General features: G+C 61.5%; 2 protein-coding genes across 2 annotated transcripts in view; both read left to right on the forward strand.

Annotated features, from left to right (window-relative positions):
* The first annotated feature begins 10 nt into the window (after positions 1-10).
* Positions 11-9653, forward strand: LOC119106221 (carboxy-terminal domain RNA polymerase II polypeptide A small phosphatase 1). The gene is made up of 5 exons (XM_037229825.1): positions 11-335; positions 4577-4827; positions 5931-6080; positions 7183-7368; positions 8411-9653. The coding sequence occupies exons 1-5, from the start codon at positions 266-268 to the stop codon at positions 8570-8572; spliced, it is 819 nt and encodes a 272-aa protein (XP_037085720.1). The 5' UTR covers positions 11-265; the 3' UTR covers positions 8573-9653.
* A 2342-nt stretch (positions 9654-11995) lies between these two features.
* The window catches only part of LOC119105768 (Krueppel-like factor 6), a 57335-nt gene continuing 41649 nt past the window's right edge, over positions 11996-27681 (forward strand). The window contains exon 1 of the mRNA XM_037229269.1: positions 11996-12182. Within this exon, the coding sequence (XP_037085164.1) occupies positions 12057-12182 (126 nt within the window). The 5' untranslated portion in view covers positions 11996-12056. The remainder of the gene's footprint in view (positions 12183-27681) is intronic.

Consider the following 27681-nt stretch of genomic DNA (forward strand, 5'->3'; position numbering starts at 1 on the left):
GTCGCCCGTGCGAAGTCAGTGCAGTGGGGCGCGGTGACAGGTGTGGAGGTCGCTTGCGCTCTCAGGTGTTCACGGCCCGTTGTCTGAGAGGCTTGGCATTTGTGAACGCTCTGAAGGGACTTAAGGCATAATCGATGGCCTTGTGGATAGTGCTGCGTGAATAATTTGTGGAGGAGGCTGGTCGGCGGCCTGCCAAGCTGCGCGCCATCTTGCATCGCGGGGAGTAGTTTTAGTCGAAATGGACCGGTGTTAGGCGCAGGGATTGATGGACCCAGAAACTGTTATCACACAAGTAAAAAAAGAAGACGGCAATGTCAAAGGACATCCGGAGAATGGTGAGTGTGTTATACTAAACGCTGTTTGTACGCGGTGCGGCGTTCGTGGCGCATTGTTGGACGGGACGTTCACGCCCACGTCAACAATGCTCAAATGTAAATAAACGGTGTAGTACGTACATTGTGCTGTGTTTTACCGTTTACCCAGAAAATTATGGGCATCAGGCTCGCATGATGTGCTGCATTTATCTCTTAGCATGTAATATCTGGCTTAATCTCCATCATTTCTCCATTTTTCTAGTGGTGTAGGTGCCAGGAAGTACCTATCCATCAATGGGAGGAAGATGACTGATGAATGAGACTGCACTGACACAGTGTGGCTGTTAACATTGACATGGAGACAGCTGCAGACACTATGGTCAGGGTATATTAAACACAACAAATGATGTACAATGATTTTTTCTAACAGGTATCAGTGTATACCTACACTGACACTATAAAATCACATCCTAGCATGCATGATTGCTATCATTTGTTGATATTGCTGGTGGATTGGATACCAGTATGTATCAGTCAGCATAAAATGACTGGTCAGTATGAGGTCACAGATTTAGGTGGCATGGTTGCTTTATTTGTCATGATTGAGGCAGCCAAAATACCCTGGCAACATTACTGCTGAGATTTACAGTGACCAACCATGCTCAAATTGTGGTAATGAGAATTATGTACTGGGTGGGCTAGCAGTGCTCATTTAGGTATATCCAAGAAAGCTGAAACATCAATTTAGGTATATGTATGAAGTGTTCAAGGCAATGTTCAAGGTTGGCCAAATCTCTTGAATTTCTAGCCATTTTTCTTCTGGCATAAAGCAGGAATGTTGACTACTTCTGGCTCTTTTGCCTTTTCATATCACCAATTGGCTGACCAAGCGCTACCTGTCCCCTGCTGGCAAAGCACTGTATCAGTGGAAGTTTGCGTAAGGGATCATCCCCAAACCATGCTATAGCTTTTCAGCACGTTCAGTGCTCCATTCCTGGGTTATGCTTTGGTTTCATGGGTAGCCCTGAGTGACCTTCCCCTTTTCCCTGGTTATGCTGCACAATGGATAAGAAGTAAGGTTTGTTTGGATATTAAGTTAGCTGGAATGTTAACACCAAAAGATGTGTCCCTTGTCAAAAAGGCAGCCAACTGTATCCAGGTTTGTGGTTTTATTTTTAAAATATGTTAACATGCATCACAACCACCAGAATGAGCATGTTTTTACACTGTCCAAAATCATTCTGTCCATCAATTGTCATACCTGTTACACTCCGTCCCACCTCCCCATCCATGTGCAGCAGACTTTATGTACAGTCCCAAAAACTAAAAAGGCAACATAATGGGCAATAGAGTTTGAAGGCAATTGAATTAATGGAATGGGGTAATATAATGGTATGATTTGTCCCATGGAAATTGAATGTCTCATAATGTAACATTCCTAGTTGTATATAATGATCAGGAACTTCTCTGTCACAGAGGTCACAGCACAGGCTGTTCCAAGTCTGGTGGATGCAGGATTTGTGGTCTTGCAGATATCAGTATATGGCTCATGATGGAGGCAGCAGTTCCCAAGCTGTTGTATCTTCTGATTTCATGTTGCCTGAAACAGAGAGGCAAAATGAGTTTTTCCAAAACCTGTTTTTGTTTCATCATAGTGGAGTTCATCATCAATATTTCATTTTACCTAGTCACAATCGCGGAGTACAAAATTTCCTGGTGTACATTATACCAGGAAACTGGAATTTTTCCAGCACTGTCTCTGTGTGATGGATGGTTATTCTTTCGTTTTACTCTCATGGTGACATATATATAGAAATGGGGAGTGCATCTTTCATGCTCCAAGATTGTGTTATCTCTTTTAGTAGAGCAATCCATCCACCAGTGGCGTGGTGGGTTCGAGTCGCTTTAGGCGCTCGTTATTTGCCCTTGACATGTGTGGCCGGAAGCAGCGACGGCGCTAAAGGTCAGGTGGCGTCATAGGGCAGGATGGACTGTGCCGAGAATCGCGACACGTTAAACTTTCGCCGCCAGTTCTGCTGTTGACCTGGAGTTGCGCGTTTGGTTGTTGGAGGTCAGGACTCGTACAACAAGCGTTCTTTGACGTAAACTCTGGTCCCAGAAATCCATCCATTCAGAGGGTTCGGGTTAAATCTTTAAAAAAAAAGAAGACTATTATCAATCCATGAAGCAGTTTTTAACCCCAACAAAGACTAGTTTGGCTGAAATGACGTTGAATAAAATGTTCCCATAACGAAGCACCAATAAGTGGTGTCTGTTTCGTATTCAGTCTATGTTAAGGTCGAAACTGTGTTTAATTATTGGCTTTGGAAGGGAAAGCGTGCATGAGATAACTCCAGGCCTGACGGCTGAAAATGTGTGCCTTTATAAGGTCTCCTGATTCTTGTATTTGAGCGAACTCCTTGAGGACCGACCCATAACAAATCGTTAAGGTTGTTTGGGCTATTTTGTATATCTAGTGTTGTTCAAGTTTATCTTGTCAGCAGCTCCTGCACCATGAAATGCGTTGCACTACGGCTGTGCCAAAACAGGCCAAGTTCTGATCTCTGTAGAGTTGAAAGGACGTTGCATGAAAAGGAACAGGTCAGGATGCAATGTTAAAGCTCCTCACGCACATTTGGCCGATGGTGCAGCTATCTTGAACTTGCATCAAGAGTCACATCTCCGTGAAGCGAATTTTTGTTGAGATGCTCAGTTTGTTAAGCAGTGTGTGGGTGGCAAGCAAACCGCGTGTCCATCGTAGCCTGAAAAAAGCACCGCAGTGGGAAACACCTCTTCATCTGACACAGATCAATGAGCGCCATGTTTGCCCACAACCACAAATCGATTTAACTGGAGCCGTTCGTCACGCGCGCTGCAAACGTTCCTGTCCGGAGTCGGTACCGAGTGAGCGTGCCCGTCGTGTCGCCGGGGGCCGGCCCGGCGCCGCGGGGCGGCCGGCCGTGCGTGCGCCGCGGGTGCCGGCAGGTCCGGTCGGTTCAGGTCCGGTCAGGTCCGGCCGGCAGGTCCGGTCGGCCCGCTGATCCGGCTGGCGTGGGCGGTCAGCGCGCGGGGCGGGCGTGCCGGCACGCGCCCGTCTGCAGCGCCGCGCACGTGCCGGAGCTGGACCGGGCGGCGCGGCCGCCGAGCGGGGGCGGACACCGCGCGGATGTCGGTGCGGCCGCACTGGCGTCGTCCTGTGCCGAGCCAGTGTGTGTCGCCTGGAGTGGGCGGTCCCGGGCTAGGCCGGCCAGTCGGCCGCCACTCGCGGACTAACATATGTTAGTGCTGCGCGAATGGTGGTTTTGCCGCTCATTCCTAGTGCATCGATATTGGCCGCGTGGCGGCTGGTTGCTGTCAGGCGTACCATAACACAAGTGAGCATGTGCTGTTGATTTTCGTTCTTGGCTATGAGCCATGTTGTCAGTGCCATGGAGTCCGTTCGGATCGCACTATCTTGGCCGGCGTTCCGAGCCGGGCTGTCATATTTTGAAGGGATGAACTGCCCAAAGGCTGTTGTGCTGGTTCTTTCCATGCACAGTGCCGCGGGCCCGGTGGCGGCAAAATTGCAGGCTATTAGAAGAGCTCGTGCATCTGGTCAGGAATGTCGAATGAGCGCCCGACGGGCAGCCTCTGAGCTGAACTAAAGCCGCCCACACCGCCGCCGACGCGTCCGCGGCGGTCCCGAGCGACCATCTCCGGCGTCAAGGTCGTGGTCGGAGGTCCGCGCGCGCCGAGGACACGGCTCCTCGACACGCACGTGTGCCGCGGCCGGCGGGCCGCCCGCTCGCTGCGTGGGCGCACGGCGGCCCGGCCCGGCCCCGGGCCAGCACCGCCGCCGCCGGCTGGCGCCCCGGGCCCCGCCTGAGGGCGCGTTCTGCGGTCAGGCGCCGTCGGCGGCAGACAGGCACCGACGGCGCGTCCTCGGAAGCCGGGCGGACGACCCCAGGAATAGATAACACAGAATACTGCGGCCCTGGATACGGCAGTCCTATCGGCGGCCACCGTCGTATGGGAGGGAGAGGGAAAACGTTACACGGTACCTTCTCCGCGACACTACGTGTCTCTCTCTCTGTAGGCTGACCGGTGCATCTGAGCTGTGCGACTGAGGCGGTGTGCTCGCGCTACGCCGCTGTGATAGCGACCTGTGCTGACACGGCGGTACGTGTATGCCGTTTCGCTGTGACGCCGCACGCGTGCTGTGCCGCCGTGCGTCGCCGTGCGGGCGCCTGCCGGTCGTGACGCCGTGCCGTGCCACGCCGCAGGCCAGCTGCCAGCCGCCCGGGTGAGGAAGCCGCGCGGCCTGCTGCGCTCGCTGCTCTGCTGTCTGGGCCGCGAGCATGGCTCCCGGCCGCCCACGCCGCCGCCGCCCGGTCCCGGCGAGAAGGTGGCGCCGGCGCCGTCGGCCGGCCCGCCGCCGCCAGGCCTCCTGCTGCCGCCCGTCCGACACCAGGACATGGGCAGGGTCTGCCTGGTGATCGACCTGGACGAGACGCTCGTGCACAGCTCATTCAAGGTGAGCCGATTGGGGGGGGGGGGGGGCGGGGGTCGAGGGGCATGGGGGACGGTCCCGGCCGCCGTTTCCGTGAACTCGACACGCCGACGCCGGCCGTCTGGCGCTGGTTACGGCCGACAGGGCCGTGGGTGGCCCGCCGTTGGCGCGGCGGCGGCGCCGGTCCGGGCCCGCCGCCGGCCGTCCCAGCCCGGCCGGGTCCCGGGCGGCCGGCGCCGGGGGACCAGGGACGGGGTCGGGGGTCGGGGTCTGGGCCGGCAGCCACGCGCCGCCGACCGTCCCAGCCCGGCCGGGTCCCGGGCGGCCGGCGCCGGGGACGAGGGACGGGGTCGGGGCCGGCAGCACGCGCCGGCCGCCGTCACGGTCGGGCCCCGCCAGACGAGCCCGCAGGAATGCTGCCTGGCGTGATGAAGCCGCACCACGCCAACACGCCGACGGCTTTGCGCCCGCAACGTTATTAATTAGCGTAATTGGAGCTGGGTCTGTCACGTGAATGACGGGTGGGTCGGGCCCGGAGGCGCGCTGGCCGCTCGGGGCGGCGGCGTTCTTGCTTCGCGAGCCGGTGCAGGCGCCGTCCGACCCCGCGAATTATACAGATACCGAGTGGCATCGGCGGCGGCGCTGCAGGCGTCTGACGTCGGCGTCCCGGGAGCGTCGCGGGCTGACGATATGCAGGGGCCCCGAGCACGTTCGGCGAAATGTCCGATGCGGTGGCGATAATGTGTGTCTAGTGCCGACAAACATGGCGGAGGACAGGGCCGGTGCGGCAGCGGCTGTCAGCTCGCCGCACCGAGCCGTCTGTTACGCCGGCTTCTGTGAAGTGGACCGGGCGGCGGCGGCCGGACACAAATGGCGCCGCAGCTGACCTCTGTCCGCCGGCTGTCGCGAGCGGCCGCCTCGCCAGCCGCACCGCACAGCGATTTTTTGTTTTGATTTTTTGTTCGAGCGTGTATGGAATGTCGGACGCCGTCCGCGTTTCCGCTGCTGCGCGCTGGTGAAGATCGGAGCCGGGGGAATGTCGTGTCGCGTGACTTGAAGCCGGGCGCTGCGATCACAGGATCAGCTGGGTGCACCGCTCGCGCTCTCACACGGCACCTCCGCCGCAGCCGATCCCGAACGCCGACTTCATCGTGCCGGTGGAGATCGACGGCGCCGTCCACCAGGTGTACGTGCTGAAGCGGCCGCACGTCGACGACTTCCTGCAGAAGATGGGCGACATGTTCGAGTGCGTTCTCTTCACCGCCAGCCTCGCCAAGGTGAGCGCGCGGACGACCCCGTCTGGGGAGATCCCTGGGGTGTGCTCCGGAGGGGGGGGGGACGCTTGATCTCTTGCGCCAGACCCGGCCGGCCAGACGCTCGTCGGGAGCTAATGGTGATTGACGGGCAGCTGATCAGTAAATGTTTACGCTAGTAGAGAAGCGCATCCGAGCAGACGTGCCATCCCATCGGCGAGACGCCGCTCGCAGTGGCGGCGCGCCGGTCAAAGGCCGCAGCTGCGCTTCGCCAGCGAACCCACGGGCTCTTCCGCGGGATGACCGGAGGCCGTTACAGCTAGAGAATCGCCCTCAGCTGCTGCAGAGTCGTCCCTGGTTCGCTTTGCGTCGGTACCGGGGCGTGTGCAGCTGGGGCCGCCCTGGGACCGGGCGCCGCTCTCCAGGGCCCGGCTGCGCCACCCTGTCACTCGCGAGCGTCGCCGGAGTGTGGGCCGAGTGCCTCCGCTCGTGGCCAGGTCACGGCCGGTCAGCGTCCGCTCGAGGCTGGCCGGGAGCGTGCCGGGCGCCGAGCGCGCAGTCTGTCACCAGCACGCGCGGCCACTGACGAGAGGCGCCCCCCCCCCCCCTTCCTCCCTGTAAGGCCGTGCGCGTGGCCGGCTGCCAGGACGGCTCCATGGCCGCGCGGGCGGCGTGAACACGGCACGGCGGCCTCGTCGGTGCTGCCCGTGTGCGTGCGAGAACGGCTGTCCGATGCCGCATTGGATAGCTCGATGTCAGATGGAACCGGTCGGACGGCGTGTGTCCGTGCGTGGTCTGTGGACTGTGTGTGTCGGCCGCCCGGCCCCGTGTACGTGAAGCCGAGCCGAGACGGCGCCACTGCGTGTGATGCGAGCTCACGTGGCCCGCCCTCAGGACGGACTCGGACCAGGCGCTGGACCCTGACAACGGGTGGGTGGTGCTTCAACCTGACCTGGCCTGTTCCGCAGTGTGCTGACCCGGTGGCCGGCTGACCTGCTGGACAAGTGCGATGTGTTCTGATCTAACTTGACCTGACCTGACCTGACCCACGGTACACTGTCCAGGCAGCTGACCTTCTGGACAAGTGGGCGTGTCCTGACCTGACCTGACCCGCCCCACCCCGCAGTACGCTGACCCGGTGGCCGACCTGCTGGACAAGTGGGGCGTGTTCCGGGCGCGACTGTTCCGCGAGTCGTGCGTCTTCTACCGCGGCAACTACGTCAAGGACCTGGAGCGGCTCGGCCGCGACCTGCGCCGGGTGGTCATCGTCGACAACTCGCCCGCCTCCTACATCTTCCACCCGGAGAACGCGGTGGGTGCCGCCGGCGTCGGGCGGGGGTCAGGGCCACTGGTGCTGCCTGCTCTTCCCGTGGTGGCGGACCTGATGCTGGCGAAGCTCTGGGGCGCGCGGTGATTGTCGTATTCAACGGGCTGGGTGGGTCACGGGGTTGAGGCAACTGGCCGTAGTTGGCCTATGGATGGTTCGTGTGCGAATGGGTTTATGAGTGCCGGTGTGGGTTGTGGGAGTTTTGAGACTGCTTCTGCAGCTGCTGTTGTCAACGAGGCCGGATTTGATGCCTGCTCGCGCATCCTTATCGCGGAGTATTACCGCGTGTGCGTCCTAGCTTATTTACTCGGCTCCGCTGTTCCGGGCATTTTCCACCGCTCCGAACACCCAGAACTCGTAGGGATCTGAATGAATGAAGTTTGGCTGCTCGGACCCCATCGCTGCATCTGACGCAATCCCACAGGCTTTCCGTCCGACCTGATCCTGACCAGATCCACGGCAGCCACCTTATCCGACCGGCATCTCGAGCGGGCCTGAGGGCGCCGTCCCTGTGTCCTGGTCTGACACTGGAGCCAGACACCCATCCTGACCGGGAGCCGGCCGATCCGTGTGAGTCCCGTCCCCCGTCCCCGGTCCTTTCGCTCCCCAATCTCCGCGCTTCCCTTCATTATCGCGATCATTTCGGTCCCGTTTGCGGCTTCGACCCGCCCGGCTAACATATGCTTCGCATGAGCAGAACCATCGGCGTCTTCAGTGTTCAGCTCTGAACGACCGTCCATGTCTGCTCAGCACGTGTTGGGGGACGTTGAATGTTGCCTGAGGGTTGGAGTTACTTTTCACTCGTGAGTGACGACGGAGTGACGTAACACCGAATTCCGTCGCGGCTTCACCGCGTAGGTACCTTTTCACAGCTGTCTGCGGTGCGCGGCATACACTTGGCGTGTCATACGGCCAAGCCGTCGATCCTCACAGCCTTATAATTTCACCACTCCGTACCATTGGACGGTGGGCAGCGAACGCGTTTGGCGGCGGCGCCTGAAACTGTGCCTCGCTCGGCTGCCGACAGGTGGCGGTGAAGTCGTGGTTCGACGACATGGCCGACACGGAGCTGCGGGACCGGCTGCCGCTGTTCGAGGCGCTCACCCGGACGGAGGACGTACTGGCGGTGCTGGCGCGCGAGCGGCGCCCGGACGGGCCCGGCTTGCCGCCGGCCGAGCCGCCCTCCTAGTCGGCTGCAGCGCCACCCCTGTGCCAAGTGACCTTACCGGCGCCACCGCCGACCGGCGCGCCGTCGTGCCATAGCGCGCGCGCCGCGCCGCGCCGCGCCGCGCACGGACGCGGACCGGCTGGCGCGGACGGAGCGGCCCTGGGTCGGGGCTGCGTGCTGAGCTGCGCGCCGGCCCGGCCGACCGCGCCTGACCGTGTCGGGCGCCGCCGCCGTCGGTGCGCGTGGCTTGTGCCCGCAAGAATCTGCGGGGCCTCGCGTCGGCCCCTGCCCGCGGCCCTGTCTGTGCTACCCGTCTGCCGGCGTTCCCCGAATTTTTAGAGCTGTTTTACTACGAGATGCTAGACGGGGACGTCCCTTCTCTGACATATCAGCGTGTGCCTGCTCCCAGCGCGGCACTGTCAGAGGCTGTCGGCGCCTGCGCAGCGTAGCGAGACTGTCGCCGCCGCGGGCTGCGCCTGCTGCCGGCCGAGCAGGCTCCCGGACGTAACGTAGTCAATGCTAGATGGAGAGCCAAATGGGCGGCCGGTTTAAGCCGCCATAACCACTATCTTTATATATCCGTGCACGTGCGTGCGCGTGTGCGTGTCTGCTTGCGTGCAAGCGTGTGCGTTGCCTGGTAGCCGTGGTCTGACCGCGCTTGTGCGTGTATTTGTTGTGTGCCGACGGGGCGGCCGCCGCCGCTCCGGCCGGCAGCGCTGACTGTTGTTAACTGTGATGTCCGCCTGGCGCGGTTGGCGTCACGCTGTGGGACGCGACCCGCCCGTGAGCCGCCGTCCGGCACACCACCTCGACCAGGGGTCGTCCCTGTGGTGCGAGGGCGAGTCCGGCCCCGCGGGCGCGTCCCCGCGGGATGGAGGAGATGACTGTTTTGTGTTGGATGGAGCGACGCAACTGGTCCCAGGCGTTTTACATTGTTGAACTGGCCGAGATTTCATCTGGGATCTGTTTCCCGCACGAATCGGGGCGATGGTTCGCGAGTGATTGCTGCATCTGCTTGTCGGAGATAATCTCTATGAACGTCCAGATTGGCTCTAGTCCATTGGAAGTTTAATAAAGGGATGCGATATGTTCGGCGATGTCATCACCTGTTGTTTGTGCCCCGAGGATGGGATGACGCAAGGTTGCTGCCTACGCGATGGCAGCAATCAACGACTGATAACCGATACCGCGGTGGAGTGCTTCATCCGGACCGGACAAGCCGTCAACTGCTGATTACATTTTACATCGGTAGGCGGCGGGTCGGGCGCGTCCGCGGTGCAGATGGCGCGTCGGTCGCCGGACTCACGCAGCTGATGTGGGGATGACTGACGGGCCGCCTGCACCTGGCTCGGCGCTCAGTTATTTTTGGCGGCGGCTCATCCGGGAACAGCGGCGCCCTGGAAGCTGGCACCGTGCGCGAGCTGGAGAGATGAAGCATTCCGGACCGGTCCAGACCTGCCCCGGAAAGCGTCGTAAATCTTAACGCCCTGAATTGCGACTATAAAAATAGCTTCTCGTCGCACTGTAAAAGATCAACAACCGTCGTTAGCTGCGCTGTAGTGGCTATAACAAAATGGCATGAACATACTGCGTTGAGCTACGCTGGCCATGTATCTCTGAGTCGTCATTTCGGCGCATCTCACGGGGCGAGCGATAGATCAATGGCAAGCGCGCCTTTGCAGGCTCGTCATAGCCCCGTAGTTATGTGTGACTACTGCGTGGACTCTCCGTCAGACGCAAGCAAACAACGATGACGCGGTTTCTTCCGCGGAATATCATCGCCGCCGTGACAAACGATGCGACGGTCCTCATGTACTACAAGCGAAGGGGCGGCGCCCCGACGTGTGACAAACGACGGAGACCGCGGCGCGGGACGGCGGTGAGCCGGTCATTCTGTGCGACAGGTCAAAAAAGAGGTGAAAGGACACAACGGCAGACCTGCGCTTGGTGAATTGGTGGAATGGACCACCAAATGGAGAGTCCATATTCGGCAAAGCGCCACAAGGGAAAAGGTGGCCAACCGCCTTATATGTCGTGGTAATTAAACGTTTCCCTATATGGAGGAGAGTGTGATGCATACCGATTGTGTGTGAAGAGCGGTGGAGCACGCTCATGTGTGCTGAGCAGCTGGGCTGTGCGGAAAGCCGTGGCGCAGCTCCTGTCTGTGGCAGCGACGGTTTGCTCCCGTGTTTAGGTAATGATAGAGCAGAATTTGTGGCCTTGCCCTCGGCTAAAAGGCTCGTCTCCAGCCATCTTCAGCCATCTTTTTCCACGATATGGTTGGTTCCACTCAAGCCACGGCCAAAAAGGCTTGGCAAAATGAAGGCTAGTTGGAAGAGCCTGTGTTTAGATCTCCTTCAATGAAGGGTCTTCTATTCGCTTTCACGTGCGTCTTTCGGGGACGCGCTTAGTTGGGGGCTCACGGGTCATGAGCTTCACAGATCGCACATAAGTAAGGGACTGTGACCTAGGCCGGTCATCGGGATGTCGCATTTGTCCTACCCCGGTGCGGCCTGCAGACATTCATTCCCCCATACCGCACACAATACAATCAGAGTAAGCCCAATCATTACGGTCGTGTAGCCGCCAATCAATGCAAACCTCTGCCGCTGCCCTGATTGCACCCACACGGAATATGATTGCAGACTGTTTCCTCTCAGGTTGTCAGCATGCCAACTTTTTGCTGTGTATTTGGCTTTCGCAAACGGCTCGCGCTGTGACACTGGAGGACCCGGCCGTCGCCATCAGTCCCAGCTCGCCTGTCATTCCAGCGGCAGCGCCAGCGCCTCGTCCGCGGCGCGGCGCGGCGCGTGAGCTGGCCATCGCCCCATGTCTTATCTCTCCCCTCGCCCTCGAGCATCACAGACGCTCAGCGGGGCGCCCATCGAGCCCTGTGCCATCAGAGGTCAAACAACCACGCTGACCCTGGCCACCGCCGCCCGCGCGGACGGGCTGTCGGAGGCGTCGGCACAAGCAGGTGTGTTGTGGTTCCGGGCAGCAGAAGACCGCTCGCCGTCCTCAGTCGCCGCCTCCGCGTGTCCGCACTGTGCCCGCACTGTTCCGGTGTTTGCTGGCGTCTGCAGCACTCTGGACTGCATTCAGCGCCGGAAGTGGGCCTGTCTTGCTGCGTTTCCTGCCGTCCACAGCTCGCGGGTGGGCCGCGATAACATCGAGTGCCTCCTCACTGCCTGCCGGCGAGCTTCAGCGACGATACGATCACTCCCCGCCGCCGACAGCCGCCTGAGACCCGGCGCGTAAACATCCTCCGCCGCCGCCGCGCTCCTAATTGGTGCGACCGGCCGGCGTATGACGTCACCGCGGCGGCCGGCGGCGCCGATTGGCGGAGGGCCGGCCAAGGCCAGCGCTCGTCGGCGACGGCGGCGCACGCGGAGCGGCCGCCGGCGACGCGGAGCGGGCCGCGCCGGGCAGTCGCTGACGGTGCCACGTGCTGCGAGGGGCCGCCGCCGCAGTGCCGCCGGCCCGCGACGCCGTCTGCGCCTGTCCTATGGGTCGTCGCGAGACTGTCGCCATGGATGTGTACCCGAGCGGCAACATCTTCCAGGAGCTGAAGCTGGTCCTGGACAAGGGCTGCTTCCTCTCCTCCTGCTCGCTGGAGGAGCGCTGGCAACAGGTGGGTCTGGCGCCGCCGGCGGCGGGGGGAGCTGGTGCTGAACCGACACGTGATGGAGCCCAGGTCGCCTCCTTCACGGCAGGTCCGGCGAGACGCGCGCTGAAGATCTTGGCGGGCTTTTGACGGCTGTGGCAGAGCTGCGAGCGTTTGGGCTGGCAAACTTTTGCATAGTTTTCGGGAAGGAAGGAGAGCATGCAGTGACTTCCAGAGAGCGGCGGAGTACGTCCCTCGAAGTGCGAGCGAGCCCACAGCACCAGATGATGGGACGTCCGCGTCATCGACCAAGACGCCTCGCTGTTCCTCTTCTAGCAGCGCCATGAGTCGAAAGCCGACCAAATTACGGCTTCAGTCAGTCACCACTTCTTCACTGTAAGACACCTCTTTGCGAGGTCAAGTGTCAACACTTACGAAGACAGCGGCGCTCCTGCTTCACGAAGAATCAAGACTGAAGCATGCAGCTCAAAGGCGTTAGCTTGTGCCGCGAACTGCTCCCCACTGGCCGCGAATCAGAGCGGGCGCGGGCCCGGGAGCTGCCTGCGGGTGGAGCGTGCCGCGCTCCTCTGTGCGCGGCCCTCCATAGTGAGATTCGAGCCTGTAGTAGGCAACCGATCTCACGCATGGGCGCCCCCTCGCTATCAATTATAACGCGGCGGCCATCGAGCCACGTCAAACGTCCGGCTGCGGCCGGCAAATCGATACCTTGCAAAAACTAATGGGAAGTTCCGAAACACGGATAATTTCACCAAACCATTTTACCGCGGCATCGATCTCAGCTGCACTGAGCCGGCGCGCCGTTTTTGTCCGGTGCTGGACTGGACAGCAGGCCGCTGCCGGGGGCGGGGGGGGGGGGTAGTCACGCGGTGCAGCACCCCCCCCCCCCCCCTCCAGCCTCGAGTACGCAGTCAGGCAGCGGCCGCAGCTGACTCCAGCCGGCTGTTGCGTGGGCCCGCAGTGTGGGGCTGAGCTGATTCACCATTCGTGCGCGTGGAGGGAGGGGGGGGGGGAGAATTGAATGCTGCACTGCTTAGGATTGGTACGTTGTTTGCGGTCGCTTGCAGCGCCCCTGGCCAGGTAGGCCACCCGCACCAGAGCCGGGAGCTCGCCGGCGTCTCGCACGGTTAACAGCCACTGAGTCTGCCGCTGGCCGGCTCCCCCCCCCCCCCCGCGGCGCCACTGGCGGACCACAGGGCCAGCGCCGGGGGCCAAGTCTCACGCAGCAACGGCGCGAATCGTCCCCGCATCACGCGGCGCGCCTGGCTTGCGTGAGTCTCTCGGCCTGGCCTAGCGCCACATGCCGGATCAGCGCGAGCGGCCGGCCCAGACGCCACGAGCCTGAGCTGGCGGCGCGCCGGGCCCGGCGTCGGCGGTCCGCGGGCGCGGGCGGCGGGACCGCGGCGCGCCGCCGCCCTCAGCGGAGCGTGCGGCGGCAGTGAGCCGTCGGCCGACAAGTGTGTTGTGACGGCGGTGTGAGTCAGCGGCGCCAGGGCTGCCGGCCGGGCCTAACAACCCAGCTGTCGCCGGCCGAGAATCAATACGCGCGCCACTACGTCCGCTCTCGCGCCGTGCTGGCGGTCGCGGCGGGCCGGCGGCACGGCTGACGGTCGCCTGGTACGGCAGGTCAGCGGCGTCGGCCGCGGCTGCCGGCTGCGGGCACCGCCCCCGCCCCCGCCCGCAGCCGCTCCGCCCGCTATCCGCCGTCATCTAGTGCGTCCGCCCTGCGTCCGCCCTGCGTCCACCCTGCGCTGCCGGCATGAAGGGCAGCGACGCCCATACGTGCCAGAGAGTGGCCTCGCCCAGCCGGCCGGCGGCGGCGCCAGGTCAGCTGGAGCTGGCTGTGTAGCGACCGGAGGTGCCGAGGCCTGCCGCCTGACGGCGATGCATGGAACTGCGAAGGTGGCTCGCAGTGTAAACTCTCGCGATAATGGTAACGGGACTTCGAGACATGAACCGGAGCAGGCCCACTACCGAAACACTCCTGTTACGCGCGGAGCACCGCAATACCGCGGCCCTCCACAGAGGTCCGTCTTCGGCCTGTCGTCACCACGCGGCAGCCAGGGTCCTCCGGCTGGCGCCCATACGGCGGCGGGATTTCGTCGTGGAATCAGACCACCGAAAATTGATTCGTCCAGCTCCTATTACGGCCCATCCGCCGGAAGTGGCTCGCTATGTAAATCATCCGTTCGAATCATCTCTCAATCGCCTGTTTTCGGTATGCAGATGCTGGAACGGCTCGAACTACCCGAGTTCAGCGTCCTCCTGGCGGTATTTATCCCGCTTCCTGTCTGTATTCGGAACGCGGAATGGTAATAATCTCCATTGCGCCGACGCTGGGTCTCATTAATTGCTGAAAAGGGGCCGTTCCGAAAAGACCGCATACCTGGGAATCAGCGCAAAAAGCGCCGGCCGGCGGCACGCTCTGTAAACCGCGCGGCGCCGTGACGACTGGCGGCGCGACCTTCGTGCGGTGGCGAAAGTGGCGCGGGTGCAGAGCTGACACGGTCACAGTTTAGCGCCCCGCGCCGGCCCCGGCCGGTCGGCGACCTCCGCCACCTCCTGACCCCTAACCCACATCGGCGCGCTCGGGCGCCGCCGACGGCGGCGGCGAGCACGCAGGTCACGGCAGGTCACGGCAGGTCGCGCGGGGTGAGGGCGGCGCGCGGTGGGACATGGGCCCGTTAGACAGCTCAACACGTCAGACACGGAGCAAGCGCGCTGTCGCGCGCGCCGACACCACGGCGTCGTTTTCTGGGTTGGGTACCGACTCCCTGGAGACGAAGCATTGGGAGGAGTCGGGCAGGATGGGGGGGGGGGGGGAGGGGGCAAGCTCATGGTGCCGGCTGGAGCTTGCCCTGGGAGACTGGCGCTAGATCCGGGGCCATCCTTGCAGTCTCAGGTGAATGGGACACTTCGCTACCTCCACACACACCACAACGCCGGCCACGTCAGCTGTTTAGTACGACGTCTCGCGACCACCGGAGTCCACGTGACCGTGTGAAGAGCTCGGCGCGTGTCGGGGTCCACAGCTCCGACGACTGTGATGCCAGACCACGCTCCATTGCCTGTCGTGGTGGCTGAGAGGAGGGGGTGGGGGGGGGGGGGGAGCGGGGATGGGGAATAGAAGAGGACCGATCCGTCTTCTCCTGGCAGCGGAATTACACGGCCTCGGCGGCCGGTGCTGACACTCCGAGAAGGCCTCCCCACTGACAGTGCAGAAACTAATGGTGACTTATTTCATTACAAGCTGCCGCCCGCTATATATCAGGTGGATTTCAGCGAACGAGAAAGGGAGGAAGAAAATGGTGCAGGCGGTGTTCGTGTGGAAGTCGGAGCAGACATGTGTTAGGGGCCGAGTTTTCTGCTGGCGACTCTCATTTTTGACGGTGCTATCTGTCATTTATCTAAGAGGGCAGTTTCGATACAAAGGGACGGTTTTAGGTCGTCTGTATCTCTCTCTGTCAGCTGAATGAGACACTTTATGTCTCGGTCACTGCGCACAAGATTTGTTCCATTTTGTGCTACATTGAACACGGTCCGGGCTGGCCGATTGCAATAAGCTGCTGCAAGTAAATTCCGATAACATTATGTTCTTTGCAGACCATTTTGTACCTGGTGGCTCCATAAAAGGCAGCCCGCGAACTGGAGTGCTGACGCCTGAAAGATGATCACCACACGTAACTGCACTGAACAATACCAGTGACAATTTTCGGCCTGTGTCACCCCATATCAGTACAACGCTACTGAAAATGTTAATCCGTCACGTTGCCTTTTGGCTGCATGTTCGCCTTGCGATGGCATGCCATGGCCCGGCGGACGGCGGGCGCAGTCCACCACGCGGCTCTGCAGGCTTTGAAAGGTCATGAGAATGCACCCACGTCTCCTCGACGGTCCAGAGCGCCCTCCGCGGCGCGGAGCCCGGTCCAGGCCGGCCCCGAAGGTGGTCTCACGACCGCTGCCGTCTCTTCGCCGACGCTCGTAGAATGTCGCCTTTTTGCGCGTCGGCGGTCTGCGGACCGGCGCAAGAATGTGACGCCGGGGCGGACGCGGCGGCACCGAGCCGGCTGTCGGGCCGCCGGGCGGCACCTCCCCTGCCGGCCCGGTGCCGCCCGGCGCGCCGAAAAACGCCGATGAGAAATGAACTGGCCGCCGCGTGAGTGGCGGCTGAATGGCCGGCGACGCCTGCGTGCGCCGTTTTTGCCGCGCTGGGCTCTTGGGCGCAGCGGCGGGGCGCCGCCGCAACCCGACACTCACGGCGATGGCCGCCTGACACGCGGCGAACGGTCAGCCGGGTGTCCGCCACCGCCGCTGGACTGCGCGCGGCCTGCCGTACACTCGCGGAGGTCGTGTAGCTCGGCCGACACTCACGGGGAACGGCACGCGACCGGCTCGGGAACCCCGCCATTGTCCAGGCGTTGTACTCGACCCTGGCCCGAGGCTGTTTTTACGAGACTATAAAAAATTATGCCGGCAGCGGCCGGCGTGCGTTGCGTGTGACCAGGCCGAGCGGAGCCACCTGTGGAGTCGGCGGTCAGCGGCGGCGCGGGGTCGGCGGTGGCGATGGCAAGCGTGCCCTGGCCCGTGACCTGACCTGAGTCCCGGTGTCGACGCCGACTGTCATCCAGGGCGCCCGGTCACAGCGTGTCAGACGGAGCGTGTTCAGCCGGGCGCGGGCAGACAGCACCGGGCCGGGTGCCGTTCCGCCGGTGACCCCGTCTGTGGCGGCGCCGGACGGACGCCAGCTAGTGCGACGGGACTGCGAGGGATGGGACGCAGCGCTCCGCACGGTCGAACCGCGGACCAGACCGGCGTGAACACGTGACCACCCAGCCGGCCTCGCCGCCAGCGACCTCGCCTTCCGCGCTGGTGTGTGATCGGCCGACCCCGCCTCTCACCCAAACGGGTTCATCACTCACAAGTCCTTAAACGCACGCGGTGTTGAACACAAGGCCGACCTGGCCGCAGGGTTGGCGTTTTTTCTTGCTTTTACCCCGTCTGCGCAGGGCCGAGCGCGGTGTACGCTTGGCCGACCGGGCGTGACGCCGCGCCGCAGCAGCGCCGGAAGCCCAGTGGCGCCGAGCCTTTGAGGCGCCGTCCGCGCCTTTTTCGCTGAGGCTTCGGGCGCGTCAGAAAATCCCGATATAAATGGTTTGCAGCTGTTCCCGGACCGACTGTTTCGTTGACGTGTTTCTGGTCCTAATGTGAGCTTTATTCTTTGTCGCTGAACGTTATTTTGCACGGACTGTCGAGATCTCAGGACAAAACTGGCTGCTTGCTGTACGGCACTTGACAGAAGAGTTGTTACAGCCCACATCCCGAGGCTTGGTTTGTGAGCGGCCTACCTGCCCAGCGAGCTGGCCACGTCTGTGACGTCCGTGGCCGGCCAGCGCCAGCCTGGCGCGGCGGCTGTGCGACCCCTCCACGGCTCTAATCCACTCCTTCTCCCCGTCCGTCCAGCCCCTGCCCTGGCCAGCACTGACAATCGGCGGCGCCGGCCGGGGGCGGCACGTGCCGTGAATAGCCGAATACCGGGCCCCTCCCGCGGCGTTCGCACGGCCTCCCTGTCCGAGATCTCAGGGGCTTTCAAACGGCGGGCACGGCGACATCGAAGAGGGTGGCGGTCGGTGCCGCAGTGCCGGCCATCGCGAGAGTCGGCGGCCAAGTCAGTCGGCTGGCCGGCCAGACAGCTCGCTGGATCGCCGCTCGCCGCAAATGCGGACTTCACAGGGATTGTTCCGTCGCCTGCGTCCTCAAATTGGAGCATCACAATAGCTCCTGATCTGTTTTTAAGTGGGATGAGCCGTTTCGATTTGGTAGGACGTGGGTACTGGTCAGCTGGGTCCAGTTTCCGCCGGCGGCCAAGTCCGCAATCGGTACCAAAGGAATTCATTTTTATTGTTCTTTTTTTGTCACATAGGCTCATTATGGTTCCACGTATACTGGGCTTAGATACATGTTCAGCTTCTTTACCAGCGCAGTGGCACCTAGCGTCGCTTTCTGGGACGGTCTGGACCTCTGACCGTCGGCACGGTCTGACAAGCCGCGTATCCTCCGCGGCCGCGGCCGAGGAGGGCCCCTCCCCCTCCCCGTACCGCGCTGGACAGCACGTAAGTGAAGTTACTGCCCTATAAAATCTGCTGCGGCCGTCGCAGGGCTCCCTAAATTCGGGGCTCTATTTCGGCCACGGTGCCGGCCGTCCTGGCTCAATAACGCGGCGCAGCTGTCGGACGGCGCCTGATTGGTTCCGTGTTGAAGCACGAGCCGGCCAGCGATTCCCTCCGGCAGCCACGGCTCCGACCCCGGGGATGGGGACGGCCGACACGGGAGGCGGGCGACGGTGCGGGCTGGAGTGCGTTCCGTTGGCTGGGATGACAGCCAGCTGTGCGCCGTCCTTTGTTGACATTCCGCAGCCCGTGCAACTGTCACCGGTAGGTACGTCTAATTATCTAAGTCCGTGTAATCCGTTGTCCGTCTAATCATCCACACCGGCGACTTCGGGATAATTGAAACATGATCCACTGATGTGAATCGCGAGTTTTTTTATCTGCTCTGACATGCACACGAGTGATTCGTCCACAAACGCGCGCGATTCATGTCACCAGATGTCATGTGTAGTTGTGTTACATAGCTGCCCCGTGTTATCTCATTCCATATATCAAAAAGCCAACTACAATTCTGGCCTGACCAACAGGGCCGCAAGAGAGAGCCCAATCACGATATTTGCCTGGCTGTCGATAACAGCCGATGTAATTGGCCGGCCAACTTTACTTGAAGACAACCGAGAGCGGACACATGTCTGCGCGTGTCGCTTGTTGAAATATTAGCTGTTGTGTCATGCGAAAACCGAGGCCGGCCCGATCAGGCCGAGGCTGCCAAGCAGCCCCGAGCCTGACAGCTGGAGCCTGCAGTTTAGGCTGCCCGTCAAGGCTGAGTGCCTGCTTAGAGCGTTGACTCATCGGCTGTGCATTAGCTAGGAATTCAAACACACAGCGTGCGAGACCGCAGCCCGGCGCCCGTTATAGTCCCGTCAGGTCTCGCACATCTGAGCTTGCCGCGGGCTCTAAAGCCCGCTTGCTCACCACCTCCGGCCACCAGTTCGTTATTTGTTTATTGTTGTCTGGCAGCGGGACGCTAAAATTAGCGATGACATGAGCTGCGATGCGCTTCTCAGTTGGCATAAGCGTAGGCTATGCGCTCCACTCCGCGCAATCCGCGGCGTTCGCGGCGGTCCCGCGTGCGCCGGCCGCAGGGGTCCGGCGCTGGTCCGGCAGTCTGAGAGCGGCGTGGGTCCGCTGATCCGGTGGTCCGACCGCCGGCTCGTGTCGTCAACCGACGTGCCGTCCGGCGCTCGGACCACGGCCACGCCCCCCCCCCCTCCCCCACGGCCGGATGATCATTGGCGGTCTGAAGGTCGCGGGGTCACTGTCAGGGCCCGTGCGTCTGACCTTGACGGCCGGCGGCGGCTGTTGCGCGTGACCGCCGCCAGCGAAGGGACTCTCTCGCTACCAGCGGCGGGCGAGACGACCGCTGGCTGCGCCGCTGAGCGCTGGTGCTGGTGCCGCCCGCCTCCGAGCTCATGTGGACAATATCAGCACGACAGCCACTCTCAGGTCACGACAAGGCTCTCCCGGCGCCTGATAACCTTGACTCCCACGTGTCGGCGTGGCCAGATACCGCGTATCGGAGACAAATCACTGAACACGTCATCGGATAGCCTGTCCACCCGTGTCCTTTTGGGTGCCGGGCCAGCGCGGAGCTGCACGCGCACGGAGCGCTGGCTCGAGCGCGCGGACAGCGAGCTTCGCCCAGCCCAGAGAACCACAGCCGCGGGCAACGGGACGCGGCACAACTCGAGCCCGGTCTCGCTCTTGGCAGATGATGTATGGGGCCGAGCCGGCGCTTGGCACGCGGCCAAAACCGGGCGGTCGTCTGGACGCATGACGGCGGCCGGCGTCTCGGCGCCGCCGGCGTCTGTTCCGCTCCCAATTTCCGGCGTCGCCTCGGCGGTGTGCCGGGGCGGACAGCTTGATCCGCCGCCGCCACTGCGACCTGATACCGTCTCTCCGATTGGCAATTGGCGCCGGTCGGCGACCGCTCAGCTGTGTGCCGCCGACAATTGTCATGGCAACCAGCTGCCGCTGCGATGTGCACCGCCGCCTGGTTTGTTACATGGGGGGGGGGGGGGGGGGTCGGCAGCGATCGTGATGGGGTTGTTTGGTCAGAGATTTACGGTAGCCGGTAGAAAATAGTGACAGGGCCTGGCGCAGTTAAAAAGCTTCTGATTCTTATAGTAAAAGGCCGTAAATCCATCGACGGACGGGTATATTCTGCTTGCAATCACGCGATTGTTGATGTGTTGCCGTATGGACTATGACCTTCCCCAATCACGCATTCCTATCTGAAACCGCTGCTTCCGTTCTGCTGTGACGCTCCAACATCTGATGCACGACATGCGAACGGGCGATTTGAATGCTTCTGTTTTTTTTTTACAGGTGAGCCCCAGCTGCGTTTCTGTCTCTCTCGCCGTCCGCCAGTGCGTCGATGGCGATGTCAAACGGTCCACCAAGTAAGCTCGATGCTCTGCAGTCGTATTCGCCGCGGTGCATCAGGGTTTTGAGTCAACTCTTCCTGCACGACGTCCGCGGGCTCTATGTTGAGGACGTCAGGCGGTTGGGATGTGTGTCACCCCCGGATATATGTAAGGTGACCATTCATCCATGCATCACGTTTTCTGGATGTCAAACGTGAGAGGATGCTAAGGGATTTGTGAGCCGAGGTCAGCTGCTTTTGCTCTGAATGTTTTCAAGAGTCATCCCAGTTCGGTGAACCGTAGCCAAAGCTGTCCACAACCAGTCACGTTTTGCGGCATTTTTCGAAAACAAGTTTCCAAACAGCTCACGAAATCTACTGCTGCTCGTAGCCATACCCACAACTGAAAAAAATGTCTGGGCCCCTTACTTGCTCTGTATAATAACCCACTACCCATGAGCTAACCCATTCCGTGAAACCACTGGGCGCCGGAACAATGACAGTTCGACCCCGTACTGTGAGAATTCAACACGGACCGTACCTGTCATTAGCATGCATGCAGCTGACCCTGTGCATGCAGCTGACCCCACCTTATTGAGGTGGGAGACAGGCTGAGTCACCCAGCAGGTGACCTTGTGAGGAACACCGCGAATGGGGCGACGGTGACAGCGGCCGCGGCGGTCCCGTGATGGCTCCCACCGATATCACAGTCGGCGTGACGTCATCTGACACTGAGCAGTCCTCAGAGGGGGGGGGGGGGGGGTCAGTAGCGACCAAGCCCGTCTCTTGGCATACCAGGCGGCTGGGGTGTGTGTGTGCCAGGGCCAGGGTGCGCCCTGACTGACTGACACACCTCTGCCAGACGTCCGGGGTGCTGACCTGACCCCACCTCCTGGAGTCCCACCTTGGACCGGAGGTGCTCCCCTGGCTTGTCCATATACCCCTCCCCGGTGTTCGGCATCCCTCACTGTGCACCTCACCACGTACATTGTCCCACCCATCCCTCACCATGTCTATTGCATTATCTATTCCCCCACCGTCGCCGCCATGTCCATTGTCCCGCCCATCCTTCACCGTCCTCACCATGTCCGTTGTCCCAGCCAGCGCCCTCCAGGGACCGGGCACAGGCAGGTGGCAGCCGGCAGGGACGCTGCCTAGACAGCGGACCTGGCCGCGTCCCTGCCGTCGCCAGAGCCGGGGCACCGTGCGGCCGTCGGTCGCGCCGCAGCGCCGGAGCCGCCGTCTCGGCTCGTCAGCAGTCCCCCGTCGCATATCCGACCGATGATGGCGGCGATAAAAATTCACCGAGCAGCTCAGCGCAGTTAACGAAGCCGGATGAATGCACTAACGGCGGCCGGTCTTGGTGTAGGAGGGCGGCCGGGTTCGTTGAAGGAGTGCGGCCGCGCTCGGTGAAGGAGAGCGGCCGGTCTCGGTGTAGGAGGGCGGCCGGGTTCGTTGAAGTAGTGTGGCCAGGTTTGGTGAAAGAGCGCGGCCGGTCTGGGTGTAGGAGGGCGGCCGGTCTGGGTGTAGGAGGCCGGCTGGTCTGAGTGTAGGAGGGCAGTCTGTGCCGGCGCCGGGCTGGTCCGGCCCCGGCCGGCCAGCTGGTGACACCGGCGTATCAGACCCGTCTGCCAGGCCCTGCAGCTCCTCATCACTGGCTCCCGATGCCCCAACCCAGGGCCAGGGAGGGCAAAGAACGGAAGGACGAGGGAGGGCATGGAACGGACGGCCCGCTGCAGCCGCCACAGCGCCGCGTATCAGCCTCCTCGACCCTGGCGCAGATGATCTCTTGTGCAGATGATCTGTTGATCAGATGATCTCCGCCTCGGCACTGTGCGAACTGCGCCTGCATATCCCGCGCCTGCGACCCCTGCCCGAGCGTGTCCCTGCCGCCCGCGTGCGGCCACGGGGTCGAGAACCCCGCCGTGGGTCTCGCGTGTGACCGGGCCGTTTTTCCTCGCCCCCATCGGCGGCCAACGCGATGGACCCTAGCCCGGCCGGACAGCGGCGCGGCCGCGCACTGCCCGCCCGGGCGGGGGCGGGGGCGGGGGCGGGGGCGGGGTGATGTCATCGCGGCCGGCGCCCCGGCCTCGGCCGTGATAAATCTCGACAGGCCGGGTGCAGCTGCTGCCGACCCGCCGCCGCCGGCCGTGCCTGCAGTGCGCGCGACACGCGGCTTCCGCGGGATGCGATTCCCCTCCGTGGGACTTTTACCGGAGCCGGACGCGCGATGATGAGAGTTGCGAGTTAAGCCAAGCGACAGAGCGTCTGTTGTCGTTAAGTCGCTTTAAGGTTTGAAAGCGATGACTCAATGGACCGCCGTCCCAAAACACCCCTGCCTATGATCTTCTTTCATGTGTTGATGACTATGCACTTGTGTTCATTGAATGGTAATTCGGTCCATCTGAGCCTGCCCAACCATGCAGCCAAGCGCATTGACGACCTTAGAGGCTTGGAGCATGTTGATGGCGCGAGATAGTGGATGGCCGCCTCTGAAGCCGGGGTATAACCTATCTCACCAACCACAGCCGGCGTCAGCAGCGTGACTGCCGGCTCATGGCGTGACCTTGAGATCCTCGGCGGCGCGTAACGCGCGGGCTCGATGAACCGGGGCCGGCGCGCGGCGCTCGACTCGGACTTACCTACGCGGACCCACCTGTGGACTCTGACTCACGTCGGACTCTGACTCACCTGTGGCCGACGCGGCGCGCCCAGCGCGTGCACCAGCGAGTGAGCGTGACCCGTCTGCGGGATGTCGTGGGCGTGGATGACCGCGATATGACTCATGAAATCGTTGTCTCCGCTCTTTACTGTCGGGAAGCAAATGACACGAATCTGAACTATCGCATGGATGGTGAAAGTAAATGACTCAGGGCATTGGCATGCTTCTGGGCCGCTTTGATTTTCGGGCTGGAAGGTAGGAAAGAATGTGTGGATGTCTGTCGTAAAATTAACATGATTTGACTCATCTGAAAGTTAGTTATGTTAATGTGTTACTCGATAAAAGTCACGATATGGTACTGCATCAAATACTTAAATTTGCCACACCAAGAAATGGAATGGTTTTATTTGTGACAGAAATTGGTTCCAGGGCGTTTGAGTTAGTTCTAACTGTTGCCGGAAATTACAAGGCCTTTGATGCTTCGCTGTTGCTTTCTTTACTTGCAACGTTTGTTTCGTTCGAGCGAGATCTATCGAAGCAGTTGCTTCCGTTCTCTGCGTCGGCGTCATTCACGTTATCCGTAAGTTCCAGCCCAGCTTGCAGCGGTACAATTATGTTCTGTTGCTCCAGTGACCTGTTTCCAGTGTTGATGTTTTGCGACGCTGACCGGGGCGTAGGTGTCCGTTCCGCCCCCCCCCCCCCTCCCCCTCCGTCTGTGCTCCTCTGCGGTGCGTTGCCGGCCACTTGTCTTTTGAAGCAGTCATAATCACCTCCCTCTCCGTCATCGATTTTCGTTTAGAGCCCGGATGCCGACGATAAATCACAACAACGCTCTTTCGCACGAAGATAAGGCGGTGCCAGGCGCAGACGAGGGGTGCCGTTTTATGAAAATGGGAAAACTTCTCAGTCGAGGGATGTTTAGTGATGTTCGAAGGAAACCGATAAAAAGTGTTCCATTTGCATGCTTTCGCATGCCCGGAAAGTTTTCGTTGAAAGCCCAGTCAAACGTCTCATTTTCCCCAATCACCGAGGGACAAGACGTGATCTGCGTGCGGTGTTTTCTTGCCTCTTTGTTTTCCCCGCCTGTCCAGCTGGGGGTTCCAAGCCCCCCCCCCCCCATCCCTCCCAGACACGCTGTCTGGAGCGGCCACGCACCGTGCGTGGGGTCAATAACAGCCCAAGGCCGCCGGTACCTGTCGTCCGGGAAGTGGTCCCCTGGCCTCTCCCCTCCCGCAGTGGGGCGAGGGTCGTAGGGCCCGGTAATACTACGCGTGGACAAGGGCGGTTCCAGGGGCGGATCGTGCGGGTGCGAAAGCTGTAATCGCACGTGCGGCGATGCACCCTGAGCGAAATCGCTAGCTTGGATTGGCGTCCTCGCGAAGCGTGGCCTGCGGCTGGTGCGCCGCCGCCGCTTCTCTCCCCCGTTCACCGAAAGACGTGAGCGCCCGCGGTCAGCGCCCGTCGGCTGGGGGTCCTGGCGGCGCCCCTGCCGCCCGTCCGGCGCATTATCCCGTTATGTTGTAATGGTGGGGTTCCAGTGAGGGGACCGGGCAGGGCGACGGCCACGCCGGCGAGAATGCCAACCTCATTGTGGTGCCCGACTGCACGACTGCATCTGTGGTGACGGGAGGGGTGGGGGGGGGGGGGGGGGAGAAACGAGCCGAAGATTAGTAGTGCACCTTTGTTTTCTTCTTCGTGGACGCGTTTCGGCAGGCGCTATGGGCGGTGCTGGATAGACTGAGCCAGGCGAAGAGCGGCGGCGTCATCAGAGCGCAGACTAGCTGCAGGCGGTCTGTCTGTTCCCGTGCCGTCGTTCCAGCACAATGCGATGCCGCCAAACAGGAAACGTGGACTTAAAGGCCGTCTGTTTGGAGCCGCCTGGGAAAGACAGCACATGGCAGACGAGCTCTGCACTCCAGAAGAGCGTGTTTGAGGACAATTTCTTGTCTTTGCCTCGGGGAAAGTTGTTTGCTTGCGGCATACAGTCGCTGAGTTGGTCGGCGAAGGTGAATTGCTGGAGCGTCGCCAAGGGGCCCCCACTCTCGCCCTCCTACAGAAGCTTCTGTGAGGAGCCAGGCGCTGTTCGCGTGAAGCTCTTGCGCGCCCACATCCCCACCCGTCCGTGGCCGGCGCATTTATGCGGGGAGGGCACCCCGCGCGCCTGGCGCCCGACGAAACCGCTCCGCTCGCATACCTCACCGGTGAGGTCATCCGGCGAAGATAACACACCGCCAACTTCACCCAGGCTGCGTTTATCTGACGACACGCGAGTGCATAGGTGATGTCACGGGGCTTTGGCGAGTGGACAGGCAGCGAGAGTAAGAAGCATGCGGGAGATCGGATCAACGGGTGGTCGTTAGAATCGCGAACTTTAAATGCCGTCAATTTCCATTTAGGGGTTTGAATTGCATAGCACTTCCTGCACCGGCACCGGGCAGGTAAACGGGCACGGTGCCAGATAGTCCAGACGCCCACGCTTGGCATAAATTGGCGTGATATGGACAAGGACGCAAGTTCTAGGAAATGCCATGCCGTTGCTGATGGAAGAAATCTTGGCATCGCCCTTGCCGCAACGCTCAAGCCGAAATCCACTGATGTCAAGCTTCAGATTTATGGGTATGGCCCGTGTGGTGAAGTGACAAACGGCTAACTGGGCTGTTTGTCTGAACCGTCGTTCGTCAGGAAAACAAGCCATCTCTGCGGCCAATTTGTTGGCGGTACTGCGCGGCGGCGGCGGCGGCGGCGGTGGCGGTGGCGCATCTCGTGGCTCGTGACGCCGCCCGTTACGGCCGCCGAGATTAGCATCTGCTCACCTTGCCGGCGGCCGGTCGGCGCCGACCGTTAGCGCGCCGCCGGCGCCGCTGGCCAGCTGCGGGCGGTGACGTCACCGAGCCTGCAGCCGCCGCCGGCGGTCGGCCAGTGCCGCTGGTCAGGCGCGGTATGCAACGCCGAGCCCCTGGCTCACGCGGCCGGCCGCTGCGTGGGGTGAGCCGGTGCTTAGTACCCGGATGCAGGTCTGCATGGGACGGACTGATCATCCCTCGGGGCAGAACATCGGGACGATGGAGAGGGAGGGGGAGGAAACCCACGTTGGAATGCCGCGGTTGCCCGGTCGCGGTACCTGTCAATGAGCAGCTGCTGCCGCGCGTCACGTGCCTGGTTAATTGGATGCGCCATGGACATCTGGTCCGAATACCGGCGCTACGCTTGGGTCACACGCCGACCGTGTTTTTGTAGATTGCCGCGACGAGCTAGCACCGCTGTTGGGGCCCTGCTGCCGCCCATCGGCGCCGGCTGACAGCGGCGATGCGTCGGAATCGGACGGCACGCTCCGGGCGCGGTCGCTGCGGGCCGTTCGAGGGCGCCGCCGGGTGCCGGCGCGTGTGGACGACGTCGGACGATGCACCAATCGTTTAATTAGAACCTACTTGAGGGTGAGGGTGTTTCCGGCGTCGCCTCGCTTGCCCTAATTAGATGGGATGCCATTCCATTGTCTGATGCGGGCGGCTGGGATATTTCGGCCGTTTTAATTAGCAAGATGGAACAAAAACCAGCCGCCCGTTGATTTGTAATTGACAAAAAGGATGCATACGCGGGAAATTTGATTTCAAACAAAGGAGGTCGTCGCGGCACAAAAACCGCGCCCTTTTTCGCGGGATCCTTATGTGCGCGACACGCAATGAAGCGTCGCCTCGCGAAACAGCTCGGGCGCCGTGAGAGCGTCCAGTGATTAGTACTATTGTTTCCAGTGTTGCGGGCGGCCGGCTCCTGCGGGGTGATTAATTAATCCGCGGACGCCGTCCAGTGCGCGTGCAAGGGCATTGTCGGCCGCTGCTTTCAGCCGCGTGTGCATTGTGCATCACGCAGCGTGCATTGCGAGCCTGATTGCGACCTTGCTGGGAGCCGACATAGATACACTGGCTGCTGCGTATGTCCGCTGTCCAAGTTTCGGCACCACAAGGTGACCCCGAGTTGCTGGCGGGTTCTGCAGTGTCTCCGCACGACAGCTGAGGTCAGGGCCGGACTGACAGGTGGGCGGTGCTTTCACCTTGGTGTGGGCGTCCCGCTATCGGATGTGAGATGCGTGCGCGGCCATACATCAAGGGAAATCTTCTGTCTACAAGGCGGTGGCTTTTTGTACGAGGTAAACATCCGAGGTGAACGAAAAGCAGCGCTTGTGTGCGTTGTTTATGAACGCAAAAAGCGTCCCCAGGGTCCGGTGAATGCTAGCGAACACCAACAACAGTTGCCTCTGAGTTATCACGCCGGCCTGGGCTCGCTCGGCGCGGCTCGGCTGCGCTGGAAGCCTGGACC

The sequence above is a fragment of the Pollicipes pollicipes genome, unplaced genomic scaffold (genome assembly GCF_011947565.3).
Source record: "Pollicipes pollicipes isolate AB1234 unplaced genomic scaffold, Ppol_2.1 Scaffold_6138;HRSCAF=7277_pilon_pilon_pilon, whole genome shotgun sequence".
NCBI lineage: Eukaryota > Metazoa > Arthropoda > Thecostraca > Pollicipedomorpha > Pollicipedidae > Pollicipes > Pollicipes pollicipes.